Source organism: Anarhichas minor, unplaced genomic scaffold, assembly GCF_050575085.1.
Source record: "Anarhichas minor isolate MPS153535 unplaced genomic scaffold, ASM5057508v1 ptg000007l, whole genome shotgun sequence".
NCBI lineage: Eukaryota > Metazoa > Chordata > Actinopteri > Perciformes > Anarhichadidae > Anarhichas > Anarhichas minor.
Genome location: NW_027466453.1, coordinates 15,211,329 through 15,238,626, shown reverse-complemented (window position 1 = coordinate 15,238,626; position 27,298 = coordinate 15,211,329). Strand labels below are relative to the sequence as shown.

The 27,298-nt window shown below is 43.7% G+C and overlaps 2 protein-coding genes across 3 annotated transcripts; one reads left to right on the top strand and one right to left on the bottom strand.

Annotated features, from left to right (window-relative positions):
- Positions 1–1,746: 1,746 nt before the first annotated feature.
- On the bottom strand, positions 1,747–4,620 carry LOC142944893 (parvalbumin beta-like). Its single transcript, XM_076086084.1, has 5 exons — positions 4,379–4,620; positions 3,799–3,885; positions 2,626–2,758; positions 2,234–2,343; positions 1,747–1,978 (listed from the first exon to the last, which is right to left on the bottom strand). The coding sequence occupies exons 2-5, from the start codon at positions 3,857–3,859 to the stop codon at positions 1,956–1,958; spliced, it is 327 nt and encodes a 108-aa protein (XP_075942199.1). The 5' UTR covers positions 3,860–3,885; positions 4,379–4,620; the 3' UTR covers positions 1,747–1,955.
- A 1,038-nt stretch (positions 4,621–5,658) lies between these two features.
- On the top strand, positions 5,659–25,900 carry lmtk2 (lemur tyrosine kinase 2). 2 transcript variants are annotated; one of them, XM_076086077.1, is made up of 14 exons: positions 5,659–6,165; positions 11,456–11,589; positions 11,806–11,959; positions 12,142–12,218; positions 12,535–12,653; positions 13,044–13,131; positions 17,105–17,235; positions 19,103–19,187; positions 20,625–20,746; positions 21,282–21,431; positions 21,564–24,630; positions 24,728–24,860; positions 24,947–25,195; positions 25,797–25,900. In XM_076086077.1, the coding sequence occupies exons 1-14, from the start codon at positions 6,063–6,065 to the stop codon at positions 25,823–25,825; spliced, it is 4,641 nt and encodes a 1,546-aa protein (XP_075942192.1). In that variant the 5' UTR covers positions 5,659–6,062; the 3' UTR covers positions 25,826–25,900. The 2 variants fall into 2 exon arrangements, with proteins under 2 accessions (XP_075942192.1, XP_075942193.1); XM_076086078.1 differs by lacking the exons at positions 5,659–6,165; positions 11,456–11,589; positions 11,806–11,959; ... (1 more) ...; positions 12,535–12,653; positions 13,044–13,131 and adding an exon at positions 14,841–16,382.
- Positions 25,901–27,298: the final 1,398 nt, after the last annotated feature.

The following is a 27,298-nucleotide window of genomic DNA, read 5'->3' as shown; positions in this document are numbered from 1 at the left end:
ATTTATGATAATAGATGTCTCTCTGTGATAGACTGCTTGTCAGACTTTCTGTCTCTGGTGGAATCAGTAAAAATGTTCCCGGATAGCCCATTCACATGCATTTGCGTCAAACATAATATGACCTATTTTATCTTTACCAGCATTATTTGATACTCATGCATGCAGTGTATGTTGCAGGCTGCTCAGAAGTGGATTTACCTAATTGCTTTTTTTATTATAGTTTGTATAAATTCTTGGAGTCAGGTTTTTTCATTCTTTCATCTGAAACCTCCGAGCTGGTCTCGGATGATACATAGACCATGTTTCTGTCCTGTAACATTAACTAGCTATACTTAAAATACAGGCCAGCATATATTTCCATATGGTCCATTTGAACTCTGCAGTGGGTCGAGTTTCAAGCCAGCGGCCAAGCAGGTCTTTGGGGCTTACACCACCGTATCCCTGTCCTGAGCAGGCAATGCACCAATCAATCAGACTAATATTTGTTTGCTGTGCATTTGCGAGCTTAAACGTAAACAAGTTAGGAATATGTCGTCACCTCACCTCATTTAACTCTGACGAGCTGCCATGGCACAAAACTCGTATGAATAACATATGAATAACTTTATTAATGCATGATACAAACACGGCCCTTTTGTAATTTTTTTTTTTTTTGTCATTATTTTCTTTTGTGCGTCTGATGGGTTTGTTTTTGTGGCCTTTATGGCCTCTTCAAGAAATGTAAAAGCTAGACTGTTAACCTGTAGGCCATTTAAACCTAACCACTCATCTCAGTCATCTGAATTCTGTTTCAATACCATAAAGTATGCTTCCATAAGGTGGCTATTTCTACCTGTGTCTGCAGGAATTCAAAATCCGTCCAGCAGAAGGCAGTAATAATCCCAATAAGGAAAACATAGTGACCGTTTTTGGAAACGCCCATGTGTCCTAGCATTTAAAGAGGGGTCCCATCAATTGAAAATACTATTTCAAAAGTGGGGAAATTGGTGAAGTGGCTGTTCAATTTCCCCACTATCACAAGTTCTAGGTTATAAAATGATCTGCAGCAGTGAATCACAACAGGCCATGTTTGACTTGTTATAGCAGGGAAAACACAGGTGTTACTAATAACACTAACGATGTCTCTAACATCTAACGATGCTCTGTTCAAGTGAGCCAGTGAGAGTGACAGTGAGCCAGCATAAACAGCACGGGACCCTGAAATCAAAGCAGCTGAGGGGAATTTGTTTTATTACTCACACTTTTCAAACAGTGAAAAGTCAAAATGGCTTCTGTGGAAAAGGCCTAAGGGGTTTTCCTTACATCCCAATTATGCCTAATTATGTCATCGTCACCAGGGCAGATGCCAGTGTGAGTCAGATAAATAGCTGAGTCAATAGGGCACTCATCAAACATTATCCTGTCAAACAGGAACTATTTCCTGTTTGAGTCCTGCTCACGAACTAGTGAATGGTCATCATTATTTAGTGATGCTATGTCTTTGCGCAAGATAAATCGGTGAGAAAGTCTCATATGATTCAACATATAGTCAACTTGTCGGTCACGGTCACCTTAAGTGACGCAGGGACTTTACATGAATACGTTGATTCAAACCTCTGAATGTTATTACAGTAGTTTAAGTGTTAATTTTAAGGCCTACATGAGACACTTAATGCATTATCCATTTCAGGCAGGTGAAAAAAGAGCAGTACACAGTTATATCACATCTTAAATACATTTATTAACCCATGTACCTGATTGATTAAACACACGCACACACTATAACGTCCAGCTTTAGCCGTCTGTCCACCAAACATCTTTATTGTAACACATAAACAGGGAGAGCAGCAGGCAGGTAGAGAATATCCCAGGTTTCTGGTCTTTGCATCAATCAATCTGGAAAATCAGGATTTCCATACGAAAACCGTGAACTTAAAATAGGGAAAAACAGCCGTGGTCAAAGATGTTCATCCTCTTTATTTCAGGATATCACTGAACTCTGTGGGGGAGAAAAATAAATTCAGTCAGATATTCCTATTAAGCACAACAGTGCTCTCCGTACAAGTCAATGTAAAACAATAGTATGGTTATAGCTAAACAATCAACACATAATTTGGTGTACAATTTGATACTGTTTTTGTATGTGCTTTATCGACTGCAATTTCAGCACTAAGTAACGGACAGCTCCCCTGCACAAACGGCTCCTTTTTCTCATCTGCCGTCAGCTTTTTTCAGATGTTTTACATGCACCCACCTTCCATCCCAATCTTGCCATCTCCATCCTTATCGCCTGCAGCCATCAGAGCCTTGGTCTCAGCCACAGTCAGCTCTCTCGCCCCCGGAGAGAAATTCTGAAGGAACAGCCTGATGGGTGCGCAAAAAATATGAGAGAAAAGTTCAGGCTTATATCATGATTGAATGTATCTTTTCTGATGCCACTTTCTTACCCTGCAGGCCTTTCTGAGCAATCCCCCTCCCCATCACTCACTCGCCAGCCCTCCCCCCTCATTTATTACTGAATTCATTCATACAGTGACCTCTGCCTGTGGGCCATCACGATGGCTACACATGCACAAACACACTCACACGCTCATCTGTATCCTCGGTCTAGCCTGTAAACCACACACAGACACATGCTATCCTTACTTGAGCTCCTCCTCCTCAATGTATCCGCTCTTGTCTTGGTCCAGCACCGCAAACACTTTGTTTCTATCCGCCTCGGATGAGCTGGCCAGTCCCACTTGAGCAAAGAACGACTTGAAGTCGAATGTGCCTGGAGCTGCATCGGCATAGGAGAGAGAAGAAGTGAGCAAAAAAGAGAGGCAGACAGATGTGAGAGTGAGAGGTCAATCACAGAATGACAAGAAAGCAAGAATGGTGAGAAACTGAATAGAGATGTCGCATGTACTCATTTGCTCAGATGACTTTCATTCTTCCACCGATGACATTTACCAATATACACCCTGTAGCACATCACTGTCTTACACCATTATAGGCTATGTCATTAAGCCATCGAAACACTGAAAGCACACTGAATATTGCCCATGGGCCGAATGCAAACCTACTGTAAATGTTAAAAGCCTTTTTTTTTTGTATCAAGCTGTTCAGAGAGGAAATTCTTACGCTCAAGTACATCACAATTATTCGCTGAATAAGACTTGCAGCCACAGAATGCAAGATCATAAGATTTAAGAATATTCATCTTAAAATAAAGGACAGGAAATGGTAAAAGGAAAATATCAATATCTTGAAGATAATTTGTCTGATATGCCCACTTTAATAAAACATTTAATTTTCCATCACTTCTTGAAATAAATCATAGAAATACTACCTCCATACATACATTCACAGAAATTAGACACAGCTTGCATGTTTTTTTGCCTGAATCATTGCTAACAGGGGGGTTCTCCTGAATAAAGGGCATATAAGCACTGACATTTGCTTTTCATCTGAGGGGTTGTGCTGCGTCTGCCTTGTCATGCAAACACAATCACTATAGATTACTGATGAAGTGCTTTGGGAAGTGAGGGCTGTATATCTTGTGTGATTTGGGTCTCTCTGTGTGAATGCTCTGCGTAAAAACACTTTGGTATCTGGGTGATGACTGCTCTCCTGCCACATGGCTGCCTGGTTACCTGCAGACTCCCTGTCCCCGCTGTGAACAACGCGTACATGGTATCCCTAGTGGGACTGCATGGGTTTCACAATGTCTGTCTCTCTCCCTCTCTCTCTCTGCAATATGTGTGTGGATTTATATTCACTAACTTGTGTTAATGTGTGTGTCTCCCTGCGTGCGAGCGTGCCTGCTGTCTGACTCACCTTGACAAGCCTGGATCGCAGCCCTGATGTCCTCGTCGCTCAGTAGCCCTGCAAATGCCATGGTCCTCTGTAGCTGCCTGAGGGGTGCTAACACACACGTAGGGAGGAAATGCAAAGTGACAGTAAATAAAACTGGTGCAGGTGTTTTCTGCTGTTATATAACCGTCTCTGTCAGATAAAAATGTGTGGATAGATGAAGCACAATCGTTCCTCCATGAGTAGTCTTCAGACACATCAGCACTGTCAAAACCGAAGGTGCTAAGTTATACCTTTTATCAGTAGGGCTGTGCTATTTTGACAGTAAGTTATAAACAACTTAACAAAAGATTTCAATCAGAGAGAGAAACATCATTTGACATGATTTAAATCACATGAGAATGGCTTGATGACCCAAGCTTACAAAATAAAAGAGAAAGTAGTTGCAACTTGAAGGAGCAAACAAAAAGGTCCTTTTTTTATTCCCCATTATTTTGAAGCAGAAGGATTGAGATGCTTCAAGGCACAAAATCACACAGAACTGCTAGTTATCGTCACACAACCATTGCCGAGCACATGCAATTGCAAAAAGCTTGATACTCACTGTGCTTAAGGTGAGGTTTGCACTCTCTGAGCCTATGATGCGCTGATGTCTGCTCCTCTTGCTCTGCTTGCCACCAACACTCTTTTGCAGCTTTGTGATCCGCAGTGTAAGAAGAAACCTGACGTATCTGTCCTCAAACCCAGGGAGATTCCCCCCACGCCACAGAATGCCTCCTCCTCCTCCTTCATCAGTTAATCAGAGCAGATGATTTTCTCATATTGTTGTGCAAACTTGCAGGCACAGTAAAAAATAATGACACTCTGATAATCACAAATATGAATGTATTTTAACGAGTGGAATTTCTTCATATAATATTCATCTTACAACTATCTACTGCTTTTACTGATATTGCTACAACTACTGCTTATACTATTGTTTATATTAATATTAATAAGGAATAATAATATAAAATACAGAAGCAGGTTTACTCAGGAAAAGCAAAATCTTTCATGAGATGAATGTGATAATTATCAATCAGCTATGTGAATTTCATTTTAGTATTAAATGTGTATGGTAATTTAAAACAATGTAACAAAGACACTGTGTAAACAGAAGAACATGACGCTGTCCTATTGTAAGTCTTGGCTATAAATAACAAAGGGGAAATATTGGGGTTTGTCTTGTTAACAAACATGAAGAGTATTACAATAATTACATTTGGTGATATATTCTCCATAGGTTTTATCACATCTCATAAAAGAATCAAGTATCATGTGCTATGGCTTGAAAGTAATTAAAATAGCATTATGTCAGGAAAAAAAATATATATAGAGGAATGGTCTTTAACTGGGATAAATAACAAGTTGACTTTTCAAGAGCATCATTCCTATATTTGTCGCTATTGAAACCAAAATTTTGTATTATTTCACAATGTTTCCCGGTAAATCCTACAACCATCAACATTCATATCAAAACACAAAAAAGAAAATGAAAAAAATCCTCAATAAATAGTTCATAGTACTTAAACCAGCCTCCGTGCAGCAGCCAGATTACCCTGACCACCTATTAAATGCTACTGGGCAGTTTAAGGTTGGCCATAAATCTAAAAATAAACATATATTATATAATTTTTCCAAATCATTATTGCGTGCCTCACATGTTTGGCAAGTGACTGTATGTATAAAGCTGTCTTCAGCTGTGATACACTGGATTTACATGTCTGATAATAAAGCTCGAAGCTGATTGGCTCCGTGTGTTTAACCCGAAGGTATTCTTCGCTGTGATTGGCTTGATTGCTTGTCAATTATTTGAGGTCTTTACGCCTCATTTCGTGATGTGACGTCGTACAGGAACATGGCGATTCGGAAGGTAGCCGCTTCATGATAGTCAGGGCTATCGGTTAATTTCCTCTAGCTGTGTTCATTTAAATAACATTAGGGTACAAACATCAAATATGACACGTCGTGAAAGTTGATGGCTCGTTTTGTCTCCATGGACAACGGAACATGTCGTAGCGGTGTTTGCTGTCGTCAGCTGAAACTGTTAGCGTTGACATGCTAGCTGAGGCTAGTTAGCTGGTCTAACAGTAAGTAGCTAACGTCAAAAACAGACAGGAAATATGCTCGTTTATGTAGCCTACACTGACGTTAAACTGGCTATCAATGATTAATAACGGTTTAGCATCAAAACAGACATTTATTGTTTCGGACGACGGTTCCCACTAGCTAACATTTAAGCTAGGAGGATGAGGAGCCGCTATGGATGTGTTGTGTTGCTGGCCGGTGGGATCCTCCTGTCGGTGTGTTGGCTGTCTGAAGGTGCCCCTCTTCAATACCCTCGCACATCAGGTGAGACAGCTGACTGTAAGCTGATACACAGCTAAGCGATCGTCTGTTCACTCACTACATCTCCTGTCTATCTAGCTGCTGAGCTAGCAAGTGTTTCTGTTGAGTTGTGGCTGCTAATCAGCAGCTAAAAGCTAACAACACAACAGTTTGGCTGCATTTCCTGTTAACCACTGGAGACCGTTTCAGTGCACCTGGACTAACTACTATTGTTTATGTGACAACACAGTTAGCAGGATGGCAATTCCTTCTGTCTATATGGACTGGTGCACATTTTAATAATGCTTATAATGTTAAGTAACAGCATGTCATCGTCACGACTTTGCTAACTGGTAATAGCAGTTAACTTTACAGTTTTCCTCAACCAGAACTCAGAAAATACCTAACCTCGTCTAGTTTATTTCAGATTGATATTTAACTCAAATGTGTCTGAGTTAATATAGTACAGCCTATTGTAAGTGCAGTTTCAGACGTTAATCTGTCAGTGAGGGTTGGTCCAGTCATTGGCATTTAAACCAAGTTTATGGAACAATAGACTGGATGTTGGCCTACCAGCATGGAAACACTGTTTCCTCATCACAGGTTGTGTCACGGGTGTGATCACTTTATTATTATTGGATGAATCAAAGTGTACTCACGGAAGAAAAAAAAGGTTTGCCAGTGTGATAACACATGTTGATTCAGAGACCAGCAGGAAATTGAATGTATGAATCAATTTAATTCAATCTGTTTTATTTGCGGTTTTGTAATTGATGTAATTGACCAACAAAAAACTAATTCATGACAATTTTGATTTATACGCAAACATTTGGTTACATCACATCAGATATTAGTACTGATTTGGTTCCCACATTTTGAATTGGTTGCTTTTAAACATATTGTCACGGTTTTCCAGACAAAATTAGGAACTTTGATTCCCCGAGAAATGGTACAGTAAATAAAGTAGATGAATCAAACCACAAAAATGATCACTTGTTGCAACCTTGTGTTGCGGATGCCATATACACTCACTGAGAGACACGGTACTGGTTTCAGCATTTCACTCTTTTTGCAGCTTGTCAAAGCAAGATGCTCAGTCAGTCAACGTGCTTCCTCGTGAGAAATGAATGGATGCAGACATGAATATGCTGTAGTCAGGTCTTGGTAATGTGTAACCATATTCCAGTCTTATCAGCTCCAGTCAATGATTAGCAACAGTGTTGTTTGCTAATTATGTTACAGCTCGCAGGAAAGGTTATGCTGCAATTACATGCACATGTCTTTTATGCTTTTATTACAACCTGTTCTTTGCCCCACTTCCTCAATCTTTATTTTCCAGTGTGTCCTGATGTGATGCAGTTAAACATTTAGATAACGTGTGGGTGAGATCCCACTTATAAGAACAATAACTGGAAAGTCTCTTGCAAAGCTAGTCTTCAAGTGGCGTGTGCTGTGTTTACACACATGAGTAAAGGTAGCGAGTTAAGCTTTAACAGAAGTGTCAATGTTTCAACTGTAGTAACAGCCGTGTGATGGACGCCCGTCCGGTCTGTTAGTCAAGGTGGACGCTTTGGCCATAACCTTCCACTACATCAGTGATGCCGTGATAACCAACCCCGTCTGTAAGGGATGCTGCTTCTACACACTGTGGACCAGTCTGTGAAGGGATGTTTTTATGGTTTTAATGGAAATATTACTATTTTATAACTGAAAATGACAGAACACAAGCTTATCCAATATGGATTCCTTCGACGGCCAGCCACTAGTGCATTTGATCAATGAGGCGTAGTGCTTCTTATCATAGCAGCCAGACAATTCCTAGTAGAACCCAAACATGCCAGCCAGACGATTTGCCATCCCTCATCCTGTACATGAACGGAAAGTTCGGACATGCACTTGTGCACACTGGTGGGTGAAATTTGCAAAAAAAAAAAAAAAGAAATGGGTCAGCTCCTGCTTTTGCGTGAATGCCTCCTGAAATATGCAGTGGAACTGAAATGAGACCTGGCAGCTCCCTGCCGTATTGGTCCAAAAGAAAACACCAGTTGAGTCATTTGGTGTGTCCTGCCAAGTCATAATATGAACCCATGACTCAGATAAGGCCTAACCGAGGAGAACTGATCCCATGTAGCGCTGCCGTGACCCGGCTCCTGTGTTGTTTTTCTTCTCTCTGACTGCTGCTGCAGCCTCTCCGGGTGTCGTGCACCGCCTGGAACCCCGCTGCTCGGCTGAAACAGACGGGGTTGAAAAAAAAAAAGGCTGCCTGCAATTCTAGCCAATATTTCTCACAGGATTGTTGTGAAGTTCAGCTTTATTTTAAGCCAATTGGAATTCTCTCTGAATGATCGCTTCTTGCTAGTGACTGATGATCGCGTTGTTTGCTATAATTCTAGATGGAGGTAGTGTTTTGTGAAAAATAGGCAGCGTGACGTATTTTGGATGGGATTTAAACAGGGCTGTACATTTTCTGTTCATCATTAGCTCTCTCTTGGACTCATAATGTTGGAAAATCTTGCCTGTCTAGAATTATGAAATGTGCATTTCACAAAAGGATGGTCTCAGACTACATGGTATGAGTTTAATAATAGCTTGATCTGATGGATGTGTGGTTTTGGAAGAGAAAAAGTCTTCTTCTTTTAAATCCTTCTTCTTCATGGCATAGTGGAAGACCCCAGTCAGGGGTTTCCCTCTCTGTTGCGTGACATGGCAACAGTACAGTCATGCATGCATGCATGCAGTAGACGTCGTTTCATGTTAGAAATGTTTACGTTGGTTTGATGTAGAGCATGTGTGGCTCTGTAACCCACCAGTTCCAACTAACAGCTGTCCAAAATAGAGATGAAGAAGGGACACCGTAGTGTCTTTGGCCTTTGTTCACCTGTTATGACATTGTTTCTTCTTACTGCTCCCTGCATGTATTTGCCTCTTCTTGTGTTGTTGATGTGTTGTTTGTTGTAAAATGTTGTGCAGTCTGTGGTTTGGATTCATGCACGCTCAGCAGATTTCAGTGGTTTGGGCAGTGTCGGCTAGCAGTTCTCCACCTGTGCCTTCCTCTTACAACTGTAGCTCAGAGGAATGTAGTACAACCGTCAGCAGCCCATATACGACTTAACAAGACCCTCCTCATGTCGAAGATAAAGTACAAGATGGGGAACACTTTCATTTAACAGTTGTAAGTACACATCTCCATTTAGAGCTAAGCCTGTGTCCTGATGACGGAGCCATTTAATCTTTCATTCCTCTTCTCATCAATATTTCAACGCTCACACTGTTTCTCTATCTTCAGCATAGAGGAGAGACTTGTGGACGTCATCCTGAGGAAGCATCCATTATTTAGAAATGGGTAAAATATCAGAGCTACGTGTATTTAAACATTTTACAGCTGGCGTCACAGGACATCTGCCTTTAAGTTTCCTAAAGCTGAGGTGACATGTGACGTCTTTGATCATGATCTAGATTTGTAATGTGATCATAAGTAAATAGGTTGAGCAATCCTTTTCTGTTTTTGTCGGCAATAGCTCGGCGTAGTCTGGTAGACATGAAATTGATCTCAATGGATCATATCTATTGCTCCTCAGGGAGATGAAGCGATTGCTGCTCATCTCGTCTGCCCCTCCCCCCCCACCCCGGATGTACAACTGTTCAGACGTAAGATCACCGCGCTGTTCTTAGACTACCCATCAGCCTCTACAAGTTCTTACCGCTATTTCATTTCACAGCAATGATTTATTTATGAGAGGGGGAGAAGGCTGCCAGATTAATTCATTTTTATTCTGCCTGAGACCTTTGGTGCTGAGGTTTAGCCAACGTTACCACTCTGTCACCTTTTAATAATGGCATGGTCAATGGTCAACTCCTCTATGAACCTAAATATAAATACAGATTAATGATGACACAGTTACCGTGGGATGAGCTACAGATTTGGGGACATCAGAAATTACGATTTCCTTTAACATTCCAGGACCGGACCATCATTTGGTGAAGATTCACATGCATCACCTACACTATAATGCAAGGATTCTTCAGATTGATCCCATCTGGAAAAGCACAGTTTATATATTTTGGGAAAAAAATGTAATTTAAGTGTCGACACATTGGCCTGAATCTGGTTTCTCATTAGTTCCAAAGGGCTTTCTTCTTGTATTACTGTCCTACTCTTAAGTCTGCTGTGTCTCTCCTTCATGCGCTGACGTAAAACCAAACTAGAAGCAGGTTTTGTAGTCTGGATGTATTCAGCGCCCGCCTTCGTCTGTCAGGAATCTGAAGGAGGCTCGGTAGGTGTTGATTCTCCCTCTAGCAGACAGGATGTACCTGACAAGCTACAACCAGTGGGAGACAGAATAAACACAGGAGGAAGAGTGGGGACACAAAATCTCACTCGTCTTTCAGTGCACGCACATACACACACACACACACACACACACACACACACACACACACACACACACACACACACACACACAAACAATATACACGTAAGCACCAAGTGGGAGGGATTGACTTGAACGTCTTCTGACACACCAAAGTGACTCAAATGAGCAGTGACATTTTGACACGAGAAGACGATGTGGGACATCATCAAAATCTGGTATAAATGAGTTTTCGCTGTCCACTGGAGCCCACTATTGTTTCCTGTTAACGGCACATTATCCATGTTACTCACAGGGGTTAGAATACTTTGGGCCTTTTAATAGTTGATGTGTTTTGCGTGTGAAGCAGAACAAAGATGTCTGTTTGCACTAAATTGGAAAGCCTCATGTGTGAACGTTGGTCAGCATCGGTGTAGTGTGAGAGCAGCAGCTGAGCAGCGCGGGGGGGGGGGGGGGGGGGGGTGTCTGGCTGGCTGTCAGCCCTGACTGCTGCTGGGCCAGCAGCATCTCCACCGGCACAGACTTAACACTCGCTGTCACCGCTGCTGCACCATCAGCTGCTCATCAGCCACAACTGTCTCTCCGAGGGGCTGATGAGGGGCGGAGGTTGGGTGGTCCGGCCGGAAGAGTCACAATTGTCATATTTGCAGAAATTGTACACCATAAAAAAAATGCACTGTTTTGACACTTTTACGCACTCGTAATTGAGTTTGTCTCACACAGTGTTCGTTGATAGTGAAAGGGAGCAATGCGCTCTAGAAGTTGCAGTTCATTTTTGTCGTCGAGCTTAAATGAACCTTTCTTGTGGGTGGATTTAGACATTTTTACGCTTGGGTTTGCTTGGTGCCAACTGTCATTTTCTCATTCATTAATTCCGAAATGAAGCACAGCTGTGAGTGTGAATAATTCAGCTTAGTTTCTGTCTTGCTTTCTCATCATTTCAGGTGGAAGCACGGGGGCCATGCTGCCCGTCTCGCTCTCCCTGTCCCTGGTGGTATCGCTGACGGCTCTTCTGGCCTTGGCGGTGTTGCTCGTGAACTGTGTGACCTGCTGCAAGGAGCGGGAGATCAACTTCAAGGTGAGAGTCCTGGCGGGCAGGTAGTCAGACGGCGGACACGGCTCCACCTGCTCCCCCACGCAGGCCAAACCTAATGAATACGCAGAGTGGGCATCGAGTCACAGGCACAGTGTCTGTGAATTTATGCTCTGTTGTGAAATGGATGCCCCGCAGTTCTGTGTTGTCGTCTCATGGCGAGCCTGTTTTTGAATCCACTCTTGATTTCTGTTGATGTAGGAGTTTGAGGACCACTTTGACGATGAGATTGACTTCACTCCCCCGGCAGAGGACACACCTTCTATGCAGTCCCCCGCCGAGGTGTACACCCTCGCCGTGTCCCCTGTGGCCCTGCCGGGACCACCGCACCTCCAGCCCCCTGCCCGTATCACAGGTCAGACACGTGCACACTCGCAGACACAGTTTTAATGGCTGGGTTTCTGGATGGTATTCTTCCTTTTTTTTTTTTTTTATAACTGAAATTAAGGACAACAAATGTAACTTTTCCATAACTCCAGATGAAACTGGTTAATTAGCACAGTCTTAATTAACATTGTGTTGTGGTTGGTTTCTCAGAGGGGTCCACAGGCTTCCAGGTAGCACGTCACAATCTCAGTTATATCCAAGAGATTGGCAACGGCTGGTTTGGACAGGTGAGACTGCTTTCATTAATGTACAAGTTCAGCACAGTCCCAAACGACTAAAAAAAATAAAAACTGAAAACATTAAATTGTGTTTTTTTTTGTAATTTTTCTTGATTTTTCCATTAAACCCACTATACATTTGTATGCAGCATATATTGAAAATTAAACTTTATACATGCACGGGACAGCTGCCTCATTCAAATATCATCTGTTGCCTTTTTCAACATTTGCCTCTTTTGTAACTTGTTGTACGTAGAGGCATAAATGCTCCATGGCTCTTTTCTCTGTGTCTTGTTCATCCTGAAGTATCTTCATGTACCAACAGGTCCTTCTCAGTGAGATCTACACTGATCCAGGAGGAGCCAGGGTGGTGGTGAAGGAGTTGAAAGCTAATGCAAGTGCTACGGAGCAGAATGACTTCCTGCAGCAGGGAGATCCATACAGGTAGACACATTCTAACTGAAGGCTATTATTGTTTATAATTAGGTGATCTAAAAATCAATATATTTAACACGTGTAGGGCTGCAACAAATAGATATTTTCATCGTCGATTAATAGAAAGATTATTTTCTTAATTAATCGATAAGTAGTTTCGTCCGTAAAATGTCAGAAACTGGTGAAAAATGTCAATTCGTTTTTCTCAAAGCCCACGATGACGTCCTCAAATGTTCTGCTTTGTGCAAAACTCAAAACACATTCTCATCCTCTTACACATTGCATCAGACCTAATCTCCTCTCCAATATTACCGATAGTATTTTAAGGTGTTCTTTCAAAGCTTATTGAAGTGCTGATCAGCATCAGCATCAACAGGCTTTGTGTTATTTTGTCTACAGAGTGCTGCAGCACCCAAACATCCTCCAATGCCTGGGACAGTGTGTTGAGGCCATTCCCTTCCTACTTGTCTTTGAGTACTGTGAAATGGTGAGTGACCACACGCTCTTCTAAATGTTATTTAAAAGCACAAAATACACCATCAACGCCCTTTTTTTAATATACAAAAATGTATAACTGACTGTGTATGACTCAACTCATAATATATTCATGGGAATGAAATAAATCTGCGGTGTGTAATCTTATTTCTTCCCCTATTTGACATGCAATGTTTGTGCACTAGTGTCAAGGAATTAAGAGATTTACTGCTCGCTAAACTTAGAAGGCTTCATTAATTGACATATTTGAGAATGATCTCATGTTAAGCTCACACATTCATGGGGCAGGACCCCTTTTTTAAAATACCGTCCAGTAAGCACGCATCGCTGTGCGGCCCTACTGCGTAGCCCCTCTGTGCATCTTAACATATCGACGTAACTCGGACACCATCATGGCCGCTGATTTATCTTTTTCTCTCTACCGATTGTGAGCCTGACTGCTGGGAACGCCCTCCTCCTCTTCCTCCTGCCCACGCTGCATAGCCAGTCTAAGCCTGGGACTTCTCACATTCTCACATCCAGTAAAGCGCCGGGCTCCATTTACGCTCCTCCGGCATCGCCTCCACCAGTTGCTGTGTTTGTGCATTTCTATGGGTTGCGTTTTTGGAGACTGGTTGAGTTCGGTCTAAAGTAAACTAAGCTGTTCCTAAAGAAACCTCCGGGGTTGCCCAGCGACAAACGCAAGAAGTCACCTAAAAATATACACCACCAGGTGTCTGTTTGATTTATTAACAGCACAAACCTTAACGACGGGAAGTACCGTAGCTTTTTGCACCGTGGACTCTAAAATATTTATGTTATTAAGTAACCGAGAAATTAGAAACACTGCAGATTTGAATGCAATACAAGCTGTAATAAATACTAATCAGTCAGAGAGAGGTTGAAGCTGTAGTTTGTCGTTTTGGATAACAATATCTTGAAAAGTGTTTCTAACTCTGTGTTCTCTTGTTCGTAAAAAGAAGAGCATAAATATTAGAAACGCCTTAAACTGTGACGTAGCCTAATCCATCGGAGTGCAGCCTCGAAACATACCTTAGAAGGGAGTCAGCATTCTCTCCACTTAAGTAGTCCCTGCATGTCACTTCTAGTCTGTCATAATTGCTACTGGTTGACTGATTGTAAGGTGTGTGTGTGTCATCTGTATTCATGCAGATCTGTAGTAAGGGAGCATTAAAGCTGCAGAATAGAGTTGCTACTAGTAATTATTTTCCTTATTCTTTAAAGTGGCTAAAACCGATATTTCTATAATAACAATGTAACAAATGGCAACGTGTTTACAGCCCAACGGTGTAAAAGGGCTGATGAACCTACAGAGAATTGTCATAGTGTTGTTATTTGGCAGCTGTTTCTACTGCCTGATGCCCGGATGCAGGAAGTCTTTTTTTCGTGGTTCCCATTAATACAACTTGAGCCATGAAGTTCGACTTTCCAGTTGTGTTGTTTTTTTTTTTTTAGGGAAATATCACATCCAGCTGGTGGATTCAAATCTGAATTTCATGTAACGTATTAGTTGCTTGAGTGTAAATGTGCAGAAGATTTCTCATTTGCGCTCTTTGGATGTTGAGCCACATTTTATTTGCTCGCAGGAAAAAAAGGAAATGCTTGGCTGCTGTTTAGGTGACCCCCCCCCCCCCCCCCCCCCCCCCCCCCCCCACCACCACCACCTCCCCCAGCGTGTTCTAGTTTGTCTCGCCAGGCGTTGCATAACTTTGTTGGGTATTGTCCGGCTGCCCAGACCTGGCCGGTGTCTCAGCATTGTGGTCTCTCCCAGCCAGCTCTAGTAATGTTTGACTTATCACAGGTGTGTGTGAGTCATTCGGGAAGGTCTTGTATTTAGACCAGGTCCCGTTTGTTGAAGGTGATAATGTGTGAGGGGAGCACAACTGAGTGATGTCTGTACTCGTTATCCCCGGCTGGATTAAGAGTTTTTAGGACTTCATCCAAGTGGGATTGTGTCTGGCACAATACGTGATTCCTGTCTTTCAATATAAACAGTTCATGTTCCATTCGCACTACCTGCATGTAACACCTAACTCCATGTAGAAACACTGCGTTAAACCTGCTTTTATGTTGAATTTAAAGTAAAAGACGACTTTTCTCCTTCCTCCTACCACCTCGGGGGCCGCGTCAATCATCCCCATAGATGTTGAAACGTGACACTGCAGCTGCACGGTCGACGAGATGAATCCCCAAAAAGCCAACATACTGTGACTTTCCCTCTGACGGCCTGACTCAAAGCATTTTACACATCGAAATACATCAAGCAACTGGTGCAGGGGGGGGCCCACAGACTGTCACATACCGCCGAGTGAGTGACGGCCTCTGATGCACGGATCTCCTCGTCAGGCAGACCCGTCTCTGGTTCAGGGTCTCGGTCATGAGCCAGCTGACTCCTGGCTTTCCAAAGCTGTTGATCTCCTCCATTTATTCCGGTTGTTAATGCAGCAATCCTCCCGATGTAATGGCAGTGCTCTTTATCTTATTACTGTCATGGCCTTTAGGAAGTTATACATTACTGACTATGGGCAGATTGAGTGTTATATTTCACCTTGTCAAACTGTTGGTGGGAACTCATTCTTTAAAATTCGTTTAACAAGGACTGTTGGTTACACAACCCATCAATGGTCCACTTGCTCTTTTTAACAGCGGTGTTAAGCAGTAACGTGTTACTCAGTAACTGCACCGGCTGCGAGTGTGAGTTTCCACCTTTCTCGCTATAGTAATACGAGTAATGTACTCATTTATTACACTTAGTGAGTAACAGTAATCATAATACAGCCCGCTTTAGTCTCCACTAGTAGTATGGAGGACTTAAATAACTTGATTCTTTTTTTTCTTTTTCTTTTTTTACATAACTCGATCATGTGATGGCTGAGCCAGACACGGATCTGTTCATTTGGAACTTAGTACATTCTTGTTTATTCCCGGGTCAGACACGAGGCCTAATTGTTTTGGCCTTTCACAGTAAACGTTGTTTCATTCACGGCCTGAAACCCGGACCTGATCACCTGCTGAGCAGCCGTCACAAATACAAAGGGTATCACTTACCATACATTGGATATAGCTCTTCTGTGAAGACTGCTTCTCAGAGCTGTGTGTATATATCTGTCTCTCTGTGTGTGTGTGTGTGTGTGCGCACGCAGGGGTAAATGTGGTCGAAGCAAACCATGCCGCTTACGTAAGACGACTCATCTAACTTAAGCTGCAGGGAAAAGAACACTCAAACACAAACCTGCACGCTCGGTAACTGCATGTGATTTTTGACAGTTTTCAACAAAAGTGCCCCACGTATTCTCTCTCTCTCTCTCTCTCTCTGTGTGTGTGTGTGTGTGTGTGTGTGTGTGTGTGTGTGTGTGTGTGTGTGTGTGTGTGTGTGTGTGTGTGTGTGTGTGTGTGTGTGTGTGTGTGTGTGTGTGTGTGTGTGTGTGTGTGGGGTAGCTGGTTCCTCAGGGGAAAGTGTATTCGGTCTGCTCTTTGTCTTTATACACATTATAGTGGAGTACTGTAGCTTCTCAACCCTTACATCGGACCGAGGGGAACTCCTCGTTCCTGATCCCCTTTATTATATTCTGACGGCACTATGATCACTCACACCGGTGAGCGTTGTTTGCTCTCCTCCACTCACGGGGGGCTCCGACACCCAAACGGACACAAGCACCGTTTATTTCTCTGACCCGAGCTGAACTCCTTTTATTTATAAGTCTCTGTGACCCCAGGATAGAGGTCCATTAAACAGCGTTACCCTTATTTGGTCCTCTCCCACATCCGCAGTGAGAAGTGCTGAGGAGACAGAAACGGGAGAGTCTACTGCCCCCGTGTGGCCGTCTCTGAGCAATGCATTTAACCAACACCTGCTTGTCCAATTCCTCCTGTTGCGATAATACAAATACGATTCCTCTGGATTTACTGAATGTTTATGTTAGATTTTGGTAAGCTAATACAGCTGTGTGTGTGTGTGTTTGCAGGGGGATTTGCGGGGCTACCTGTCTCAGCAGGACTGGATGTTCAGAAATGCTGAGTTGCTGCAGCTGCAGAGGATGGCCTGTGAGATCGCCGCTGGTGTCACTCACCTTCACAAACACAACTTCCTGCACAGGTAGCACTTATACCAGCTCCCAGGTTCAAGACTTACTAAGCTGAGCACAGTGTTTGTAGTTCTTTACCCTCTTACTTGTATGTATTTTTAATAAGAAAGCATATGTGATAATGTTTAATATTTTCTGACCTTTGTCTTTATCATTTGGACTGCTTTTGTTTAGTGAGATATAATCTGTCATTTAGCTTTATAAGTATTTCAATTTGTGCAGAACGTGTGCTGAAATTTCAGCATTTTAACATTACTTGTCAACACATGTTGCATAATGTTTGAATCAAGATCAACACTAATACAATATTCATGGTACACTGTCAATATATAGGAACTTAACTGGATACTTAATGTCACGAGACACAAACCTCATAAAATAAGATTGTTACGACGTTGGTCAACTGTTAGTTCTCTTTAAGTGCTTACTGTCCAACCGGTGTCAGGAGTACCAGTGTTCTCCAAAAAAGGGGTGTACAGCAGAGAGGCAACATTTCATTTTCATTTTCACCCCCAGCGAGTGCTGGCTGGCTGTCTGGCTGCGCGTAGCCAGCCGGCCACAGAGGGGGGTCCGTGTGGCTCGGGGTTACATACGACGCTCCGCTCATCAGCTCTATTTTGTATGCTCCGAATAAGCCCGGAGGGTTCCAATAACACAGCTCCCATGCATTGCCACAGTGTCAGCTGTCCGCAGCCAGAGGGATATGATGATTCTGCTCTTTGCGTGTAAAAGGATAGCCTCATATTGGGCGTTGTGTTTTAATCCTTGTTACAACTCAAAGGGGAGTTCTATAGCTCCCCCCCATGTGGACAAATTAAATTTGCAATCGTAAAAATATTTCTGTGGCACTTAAGTTTAGCAACACAAATTTTATAAATTAAAAGGTTACACTAGCTGAATTATTAGTGCAGCCGCACACTGGCAGAACTGAGTGAGAGGTGATTGATGGTGCTGCTCCACAGACACAGAACCGTCAGTGCTGTGTGGGCCGATATCCAGAGCTGAAACCTCAGCATCATGCATGGGTGAGAATGGTGCTACAAAAGAGCAAAACGTCTTGATGTATTCTCATTCAGAAAGTGTGGAAGGTTTTCCTTTTTAAGGCACGGTTTAGTAATTGCTCAACATATATTTTCAGTACAAAGTACTGCCAATGTTTTGCTTTTCTTTTCAAGGTATCGGCCTTGTAGGGCGAAGAAGTTGGACCCGTTTCCTTACTGTATGTCGGGCCCGAAGCCAACAGAGGAGTTTAAAATAAATCTCCATTTATCTTACAGAGGTTTTAGTTGGTCTGACAGTTGCTGGGCCACGCACACGCAAGAACACTGGTGTCAGCAGTGTTTGCCGTTAAGCGAGTCAAAGGGACTCTGAACTTGTGCACAGGGAATGCCGGCGGGACTGAAGGGGAAACCAAAGCCTGCCTCTGAAAGTGCGAATGAACTGCCATATATCCGCTTAATGTGCGGAGAGAGAGAGAGAGAGAGAGAGAGAGAGCGAGAGACCCGGACGCTCCGGACGCCCTCTCCTGGCAGCTTCACAAAACGTTTCTGTGTTTCCCTCTAGAAACTGTATCTTGCTGCTGTATGCACGAGTCAGGAATAGCCTCCTGTATGAGCCTTGTTGCAAGGTGAAGAGCAGAGGCAATGACAGGAGGAGAATTTCATGTAGTTGCCAAAGTCTCCTGTGATCCTTGCCAGACTCCTTTGCCCTGATACTTGTGCGGTAATCTTAGCCTTTTAAGGTTAAGAGGAGACGGTGGGTTCCTTTGTTGATACGATCGATTTTGTGTTCTTTTCACACTGCTGCCTGCGCGCTTCATAATCTGTGATTGTGGATTTGTGTAAGAATCTAATGTTGTCGTTCTCTCTGCTCTCGCAGTGATTTGGCTCTGAGGAACTGCTACCTGACGGGAGATCTAACGGTCAAAGTGGGAGACTATGGCATTGGACCCTACAGATACAAAGTAAGCAAAAACCTCAATTTCAGGTATTTTCAGGATAAAGATTTTGTTAATTGCTGTATGGAAATGCATATTTTTCAACAGCGAGGGCTGGTGACACAAGATGCTTTACATGATCCGATAGGGTTGGGCAATCGTCTGTTCATATCGTCCAGTGGCGGTTACTCCGGATATTCGGTAGGCAGGGGTTGGGAGTAGTAGGAGGATGTGGGCGGAGTTAGCCAGTCTGACAGAGCTTTGTAATAACTTGACCTTTAAAACTCAAATTGCTGGCAGAAAGCTTGTTTGTTTTTCTTTTGTGGTCACAAAAACTGAGTGAAAACATCAAGGAGGAGCTCCTCAAAATCAGATTTCAGACACATTTGCACACATTGGAGGCTTTATAGATACTCTGACACATGGAGAGGAATGATCCAAATACCAAATGTAAACTTGTGTTAGGTGTCTTTGCTTGTAGCAGATCAACACAGCCCACAATGCCTCCTGCCAAGCACCAGCAGCCCGATGATACACAGTAGAAGCATCTGGAGTGTTTGTGTAGTTAGAGAGAAACTCACGCTGGCTGACATGGATATGTGGGGGGGAGACTGGGCATCCATGATGGATCCAGCAGTGAAAACATTTCTGTTTGTTTTACCTTATTTATCATCTTCTTTTTCCTGATGGGTGAATTGTGAGAACACTTATCAATCCCCTGATAATAAAAGTGGTCCAATACACATAAGAGTCCAATTAATTGGAATATCTCTATACTTGGATGAATTTTGATCTTAAAAAGTTAGCATAGGTGCTGTTGTAATAGCCGTGTTCATCAGAAAATGTGGCCGGCTAAATGTCCTTAATTAAATTGTTCCACGAGGCACATGTTAATGAGAGTTGAGTAGTTTAAAGCCGTTTGTTTTTTGCCCCAAAAAAGCTGTAATTTACCCAAGTCAACAACATAGTCCTTCTTACAGTGGATCAGGAACTTCTCCACTTTGTGCAGCTGATGAACTGAAGTTGCCGATGTGTGAAGTCTGTTTATTTGTTGTGCAGCCAGCTCCAGATGACCTCACAGAAAATAAATCTTATTTTTTATTGCAGGTGTTTGATCAGTCGCATGTCTCACTGAAGATGGTTGTCTTGTCTTGTAACCGGACATGCCGTTATGTCCCGAGGCATTTCTGTCTGCTGCATTCCTTAAATACTGCTGATCCGTCAGTTTGGCTGTCTGAATTTAATACTTGAAGATAAGGTCACCCTGCGAGTCTATTTCTGTAAAGAAAGAAGAGAGGCAGAGGGAGAGCGAATAAACAGTCAAATGGCTCCTGTTGCAGAGCTACTTAATGAGCTCTAGTGTTTGCACAATTATTTACAGTGTAATCTAGATCGGTCCACTTTGTAAAAGAAGCAAACATCGTGTGTGACTGATTTGATTTTTGTTTTACTATGTTACTATAGGAGGATTACGTCATCACAGAGGATGATGTGTTTGCACCTCTTCGCTGGTTGGCTCCTGAGCTGGTGGGCGAGCGCCATGGAGGTGTGATTACTCTGGAGCAGACCAAGCCCAGCAATGTGTGGTAGGCACCACACCGCAGCTCTTCACTGACACTCGAGGCCTTGTTTTTTTATAACTCTTAAGTATACATGACATTTAGTATATTTGGAATAAGACATTAAACTGCTCTGCAGTACACCTCTGGCTGATTGCTGTGAAAGACGAGCCCTTCCTGCAAATACAAGGGCTTGTAACTACCAAACAATCTGGATCATTTCCAGAAGACACGACACAGACTAAGCATCTCTCCACACTGCACACTCTTTTCAGCCACTCCCGCACTTCACGACTCATTGCCCAAATGCTTTTCGGTCAAAACATGCAGAGCTAGGTGAAGTAGTTTCCCAAGTTGCCTTTGTTTAAATGTGGCTCTTACTATCATAGCTGCTTATGAATCATTTCATTTATTTTTATTTAAAGTATTGTGCTGTGAGTTAGGGTGTTCATAACCGCTCACCTCATGGAGTTTTGTGGTTTGAGGTCTTTTGCTGAATTCGAGGTGCACAAGATAACTTTTGTAAGTTCCAACAGTCATTTTGTCCTCGATTGTCCCGTAGGGCCTTGGGAGTCACATTGTGGGAGCTCTTTGAGAACGCTACCCAGCCATACCCACATCTGTCTGACCGGGAGGTTCTCACTCATGTGATCAAGGATCAACAAGTCAAACTCTTTAAGCCACAGCTGGATCTCCCTTATTCCGACAGATGGTGAGTTTTTGGAATAGGTCTATTGGCACAAATTGCATACAAATATATAGTGACCGTCGTTTACCTTAAAGCAGGATTCAACGTTATTTGGCCTTTTAAAATGTATCTTGTCTGATCTCCTTGTTACTGCAGGCATGAGGTCCTGCAGTTCTGCTGGCTGTCTCCAGATAAGCGGGCCACAGCAGAGGAAGTCCACCGTTTGCTTATCTACCTGCGCATGCAAGGCCAGAAGGACATAGAAGAAGACTTTGACCAACGCTGGGATGCTCTCAAGCCGAACCCTTCCGCGCGGCAGACCACTGTCAGCCACTCGTCTTACCCGATCTTGGAACAGTTCGCCGACGATGCCCTGCGGCAAGAGATCGACGAAGTTCTTACGGTTACAGAAACGAGCAAAGGTCTCAGCTTTGAGTACGTTTGGGAGGCAGCCAAGCACGACCACTATGATGGCAACCATGGGCGTTCGGGCATGGACACCACATTGAACTATCACAGCATGTTCTTTCCTGTTTCCAGTGAAGACATCCAGGCCCATTTCCCTGATCCGGTTGCCAGAGCAGCAGGCACAAGAAGTGGTCACGCTCCTTCAGGAATTCCTGGAATTGTACCAGTGTTTGATGCACAAAAGCCGTCGAATGGAAATGAATATTTCATACAACTAGAAGAACAAGGGGAGAGCACTGTTGGGGAAGATGGGAATAGAGGACAAGACATGGACTTCAGTTCGGGCCGGCAAGACTTTGTTGTTCTCCAAGATGTCCGTCTGGATGAGTCTAGTACGGATGCTGATTTTTTCCACCAAAGTATTGACTCCAAGGATTCCTATTTACCAGACAGCCATGTCTGGTCGTCTCTTGAAAATGAAAGTCCGTACCACACCAACATTTTCACTGACGGGGGGTCCAAGCAAGAGGACTCTCCTTCCTGGAGACGGAGTTTTATGGAGCTTCCAGAGCGCAACGGGAACCCTTTCCTTGAAGGTGCACCTTCAGCCGTCCAGGAGGTGGATTTAGATATAAGCAATGGGGATTCTTTTTTAGGGGATTGTTCAGAAGCCCCTCCCCTGGCGGATTCTGTGGAAGCGGAGGGGCAGAACACAGATGAGAAGAGGCTTCTGAACGCTGAAAAACTAGCCGACAACTTTATGTTTCTCAAAGAACACAGCCTGATGAAAGACGGACCAAGTTTCTCGAGTCTACAGGATAATTTTCTTCTCCCCGGTCGAGCCCACGAACCAGAGGAACGGTTCAAAATGAGTTCTTGGGACAACATGGAGAATTTAGGCAGCTTATTCTCAGCGGACAATTATTTAAAACCTGCAACATGTAGCACATCCTCGAGACAGGAACTTTTAGACTCTCCGAGTTACAGCTTGGGGGAGTTATCTCCGTCTCTGATAGAAAATAAAACACTGGTGCCTTTCATTACAGTGGTCACAGACGATAACACAAGCAACCAGCTGCCAGCTAGAAATAGTTCTTCCACAGAAGACCTCGGTCTGCTGCAATCCTCTCACAGAGGTGCAGACTCTGGTTTTGATTCTACCTCGGAGAGGTTTGAGGTCATCGTCGGTCAAACTGATGGCCACACCCCTGCAATCTCTGAAAGTGCCACTACAGACTCATTGTGCACAGATGCCAAAATTCCCAGCCTTGCAGAAGACCTTGGAACCTCAAAGAATAATATTCAGCCCATAGGAAGTACAATGCCTGAAAACCTGCAAGTCCAAGCATTGCCCTCAGACAACGGACACAGCGAAGACCTCACAAGTAACGATCTGTTGAGTGAGCTAATCGAGGATGCAGATACAGAACTGGAATCCACTCTATCTGACCACGAAGAGTCCTTTATGGACTCTGATGGGCGCCCTATTGTCAGATCTTCTCTGTTGGTCTCCGGGCCATCTTTGGACCAGATCAGCCAGGACAGTTTACTGGAAGACAGCATGTCCACCACTCTACCAACTATAGACAATTCAGCAGAGACACCGGACTCTTTAGACTCTCTTGACATCCACAGGCTAGGTGAACAAGGAGAGGAGCTGAATGCTCAATTAGCCCAACACAAACTCCAGCCTCCGTACAAAATATCCGACAGCGGGTATGAGACGGAGAACCTGGAGTCTCCCGAGTGGAACTCTCAGCCGAATGTTAAAGACCATTCCCCTGTCAAAAATGGCTTGAGTGTTGCCAAAGAAGAAGAAGAAGAAGAAGAGGAGGAGGAGACGGAGGAGCTCACAGCTGCCACTAATCTGGTTCCACCAGAAATCATCATCTCTGAAGTAGAGGGTGTGCTGGATACTCACAGTGAGGATCCCGGCGAGGACCAGCAACCAGATGACATAGCTCCTGCCGAGGAGCCGTTCATGGGCAGTAACTACAGAGACTCCGCCTATTTCTCAGACAACGAATCAGAACCCGAGAAGAAGTCTGAAGAAACGGTTGCTGCAGGTTCTGGTGAAGTCACGTGGCTGAGAAACTCTACCGAGGCGATCAGCGCGGCTGCTGGAGGTCCAGCACTGGAGGTCAACGTGGAGAGGGATGTCGATTCTTTATTTTCTCAGCAAGAATCTTCTGTAGCTGCCGAGGCACAGACCGACGAGGAAGCGCCTCATGTTGGGGGAACATTACCGGAGGCAGATTCAGATATTGCAGTGAAATGCGAGACGGAGGCGGCAGAGTCTCCCAACAGTGAAGATGAAGATGTGAACAAGGATGTCACATCTCCTGATCAACCAGAAGATCTAGAAACCTCAACTGAAGTCCTTCCACAACTTCCTTTTGTTGCCCCTTCAAAGCCAGTGCCGGAGAGCTCGGGTCATGCTAAGCTAACCAGGACCTACGCGACTGACATAAAAATAAGAGAGCCGGACATGGAGGGGCGTTTCCTGGGGAGGCGGGACGGACAGGAGGACAGCATGGATGCGGACGAGGAGGACGAGAACAGCGATGACTCGGACGACGACGTCCGCGGGTACCAGCTGCACAGCTCCAGTTCAGAGAGCGAGGATGACACGGTGCATCCGGTGCCACTCATCGTCTCGGACGACAGTCGTGCAAAGAACCTGAAGAGCTTGTTGAAACCCACCTCGCTCAACGTCCAGGCCTCGTCGTCCCCGTTTCCTGAGAGTTGCGATGCAGATCACTCCAGAAGAGCCGTGTCGTTCTTCGACGATGTCACCGTCTACCTGTTTGACCAGGTACTGTATCGTCAATGTTGTTGTTCATTGCCCAGAGCTATTATAGGTGTAACAAATAAGACTAATTCTAATTAACATCCAACTCCTTCTGATGTAGGAGACCCCCACCAAGGAACTGGGTGACCACTCCTCAGGCTCACGCAATCAGGCTCCAGAGTTCAGCAGCCCGGTGTCCACTGCCAGCTACCTGAACCGCTTCACCAACTCCGAAAGCTCCACTGATGAAGAAGGTAATGGCAAAAACCCTAAATGTGTGCAGCGCCTGCAGATTGTCTTTGCCATGACATGCCCTGACTCGTTCGTGACATCCCTGCAGGTGGTGGTTTTGAGTGGGATGATGATTTCTCGCCCGGCTTCCTGCCCAAGACGGATAAAGACGGCGTATCAAAGACGATGTCCTCATCGGCAGCATCTCGCTTTTCGTCTTCGCCGCCTGCAGCAGGGGGGCGCGTGCTGGAGCCCAGCTGGTCCGGCTCCTCAAACTACTCCCGTTTCTCCATCTCCCCGGCCAGCATCGCTAGCTTTTCCCTCACGCATCTCACCGACTCCGACATCGAACAAGGAGGCAAGTTAAGCATGCAGTCACACCAAACCTGTGTGGGTCTTTACACGGGCTGAAAGGAATAGTTACTTTCATGCCAGGAGTTAGATAAGAAGATCGACACCACTCACATCTCTGTATGTTAAAAGATATGACTAGCAGAAGGTTAGCTTAGCATAAGCTGAAGTCTCCAACAACACACTGGGATAATACTTCTCCTTGACAAAGAAATAGTCTGTCCCATAACTCGCTGTAAATCTACAACATGTTATTTTTACTCTTCTTTGTGTTTATTAGTTAACTGGTAGACGTGCTGGTTGAGCTTGTTCCGGTCTCAATGCTACGCTAAAATGCAAATAAGTGTATTTCCCAAAATGTCAAACTATTCCTTTAAAAGTAGTTGATCTCATCATGTTATTGGTGCAAATGTACTAAGATATTATTTAATTTACTATTCATATATATAACACTATTCTAGTTCTCTTCTCTTACTACTGTGAGCATATCTTTCATGTACCGAGCTCATTGGTCCGTACAATTACATGAAATAATCATGTTAGAGTAATATTCATGCATCAGTTGAGCTCGTGTTTAAACTCTCTTCATCCTCTTTTGTTCACCCCAGGAAGCAGTGAAGATGGAGAAAAGGACTAGTGTGATACATTATCATCACACTATTGGAAAAATGAAGCTAAACTCGCACTTTTTAAGAATGGAGAACGGCTGAACGGCTGAACAAGGACAAATCACGCGGTTTGCCCCACAAACCCGCGGAACGCTTCTCTCAGGCAGAACTGCTCTTTTCCTACACAGAGACGCCCACGAGAACCACGACTTTCAGCAGATAAGACGGGACGCGGTCCAGCGCTCGTCTCGAGCCTCATCACCTCTCCAGCTACATCAACGTGTGATTTAAATTCAGTGCAATTCCACTTGGAGGAGAAAAAAACAAAAAAACGAGTTTCTAAATGTTTGCTTTAAAGACTTATCATGCGCATTCCAGGTGTTTGGCTGCTTCTTTTCGTTGCGTGTCCAAGTGCACTCATTTTCCAGGACTTTCACCAAAAAAAGAAAAGAAATACTTTTTTTATGCTCTGAATTCATCACACTGGGCTGGCAAAACTCGTCACTACAGCCAAATACGAATAAGCTCTTTGATTTCAGCAGACCTGGAACTCCAAGCTTTTTCCTCTAACTTTGTTAATTTTGCTCTTTCATGTTGTGCGATTATTTCAGTGGTTGCCTCTTTTTTGGAAGAATGATTTTGTTTTTTTTCGTAACCTCTCGTCGGGTGTTTTTATGTCACAATCTCCTAATTGGAGAGAAGCTGTGTGTGGTATCCTTCTGTACAGCATTTGAATAAGAAGGGTTTAAATTTACCTGAACTAAAAAAAAATAACTCATCTGCAGAGGTGACACACTGAGTGTTCCTTTCTTTATGTTTGAAAGGAACATTTACAGTAAGTAGTTTCATATTTTTGAGACACCCCAGTGAGAATGTTTGGTGGTATTAGACGAGGATTGACATATTAATCCTCAGAGACGTGAAATACAGTTGTGAGGAAAAACTAAAGACAAGTTATTCATTTTGTAAAGCTTCATTTTATGCTCTGAAATGTGCCGGAAGCTGCTGGGGATGGGGTTTTTTGACTACTAAGTCACTGGGTCTCTGTCAGAGTGCCTGTGATGCTGTAAAAGACGGGTTCCTGTCACTACAAAGTTCAAAATCACACGTTTAGTGAGATTGTGTAAAAAAAAAAAAAAAAAAGTGGGAGATTTTTATTTTTAAATGTCAAGAATGAAGAAATGTTGGTGAGCTGTTTGTAAACAGATGTGCAATGAATTTCGTTAATCAGTTGAAATTTTGAGTTCTGGCGAACGTGGCGGCATTTCTTCAGTAAAGTGCAGGGACTTCACAAAAACACTAGAACAAAACACACACACTGCTGCTTTCATCCGTGTCATGAACAGAGTTGTCTGCCTTTTTTTTTTTTTTTCTTTCTTTGTGTCAAACCTAATTAACCTGTTCACACGTCACTTCCCTCAATACGGACCCCTCGTCCAGTTGCATTTTGTGAGCATCTCATCTTATCATTTGCAGGCCATACGTCCTCTCTGTGGCTGTGC

Bases quoted from the DNA above. Each gene is read 5' to 3' on its own strand.
- LOC142944893 (XM_076086084.1), bottom strand. From the start codon at position 3,859: ATGGCATTTGCAGGGCTACTGAGCGACGAGGACATCAGGGCTGCGATC. The intron at 2,759-3,798 runs GTGAGTCAGACA...ATGCCGATGCAG, and splicing joins TGCGATCCAGGCTTGTCAAG to CTCCAGGCACATTCGACTTC. The intron at 2,344-2,625 runs GTAAGGATAGCA...CGCACCCATCAG, and splicing joins ATTGAGGAGGAGGAGCTCAA to GCTGTTCCTTCAGAATTTCT.
- lmtk2 (XM_076086077.1), top strand. From the start codon at position 6,063: ATGAGGAGCCGCTATGGATGTGTTGTGTTGCTGGCCGGTGGGATCCTC. The intron at 11,590-11,805 runs GTGAGAGTCCTG...CTGTTGATGTAG, and splicing joins AGCGGGAGATCAACTTCAAG to GAGTTTGAGGACCACTTTGA. The intron at 17,236-19,102 runs GTAGCACTTATA...CTGCTCTCGCAG, and splicing joins AAACACAACTTCCTGCACAG to TGATTTGGCTCTGAGGAACT.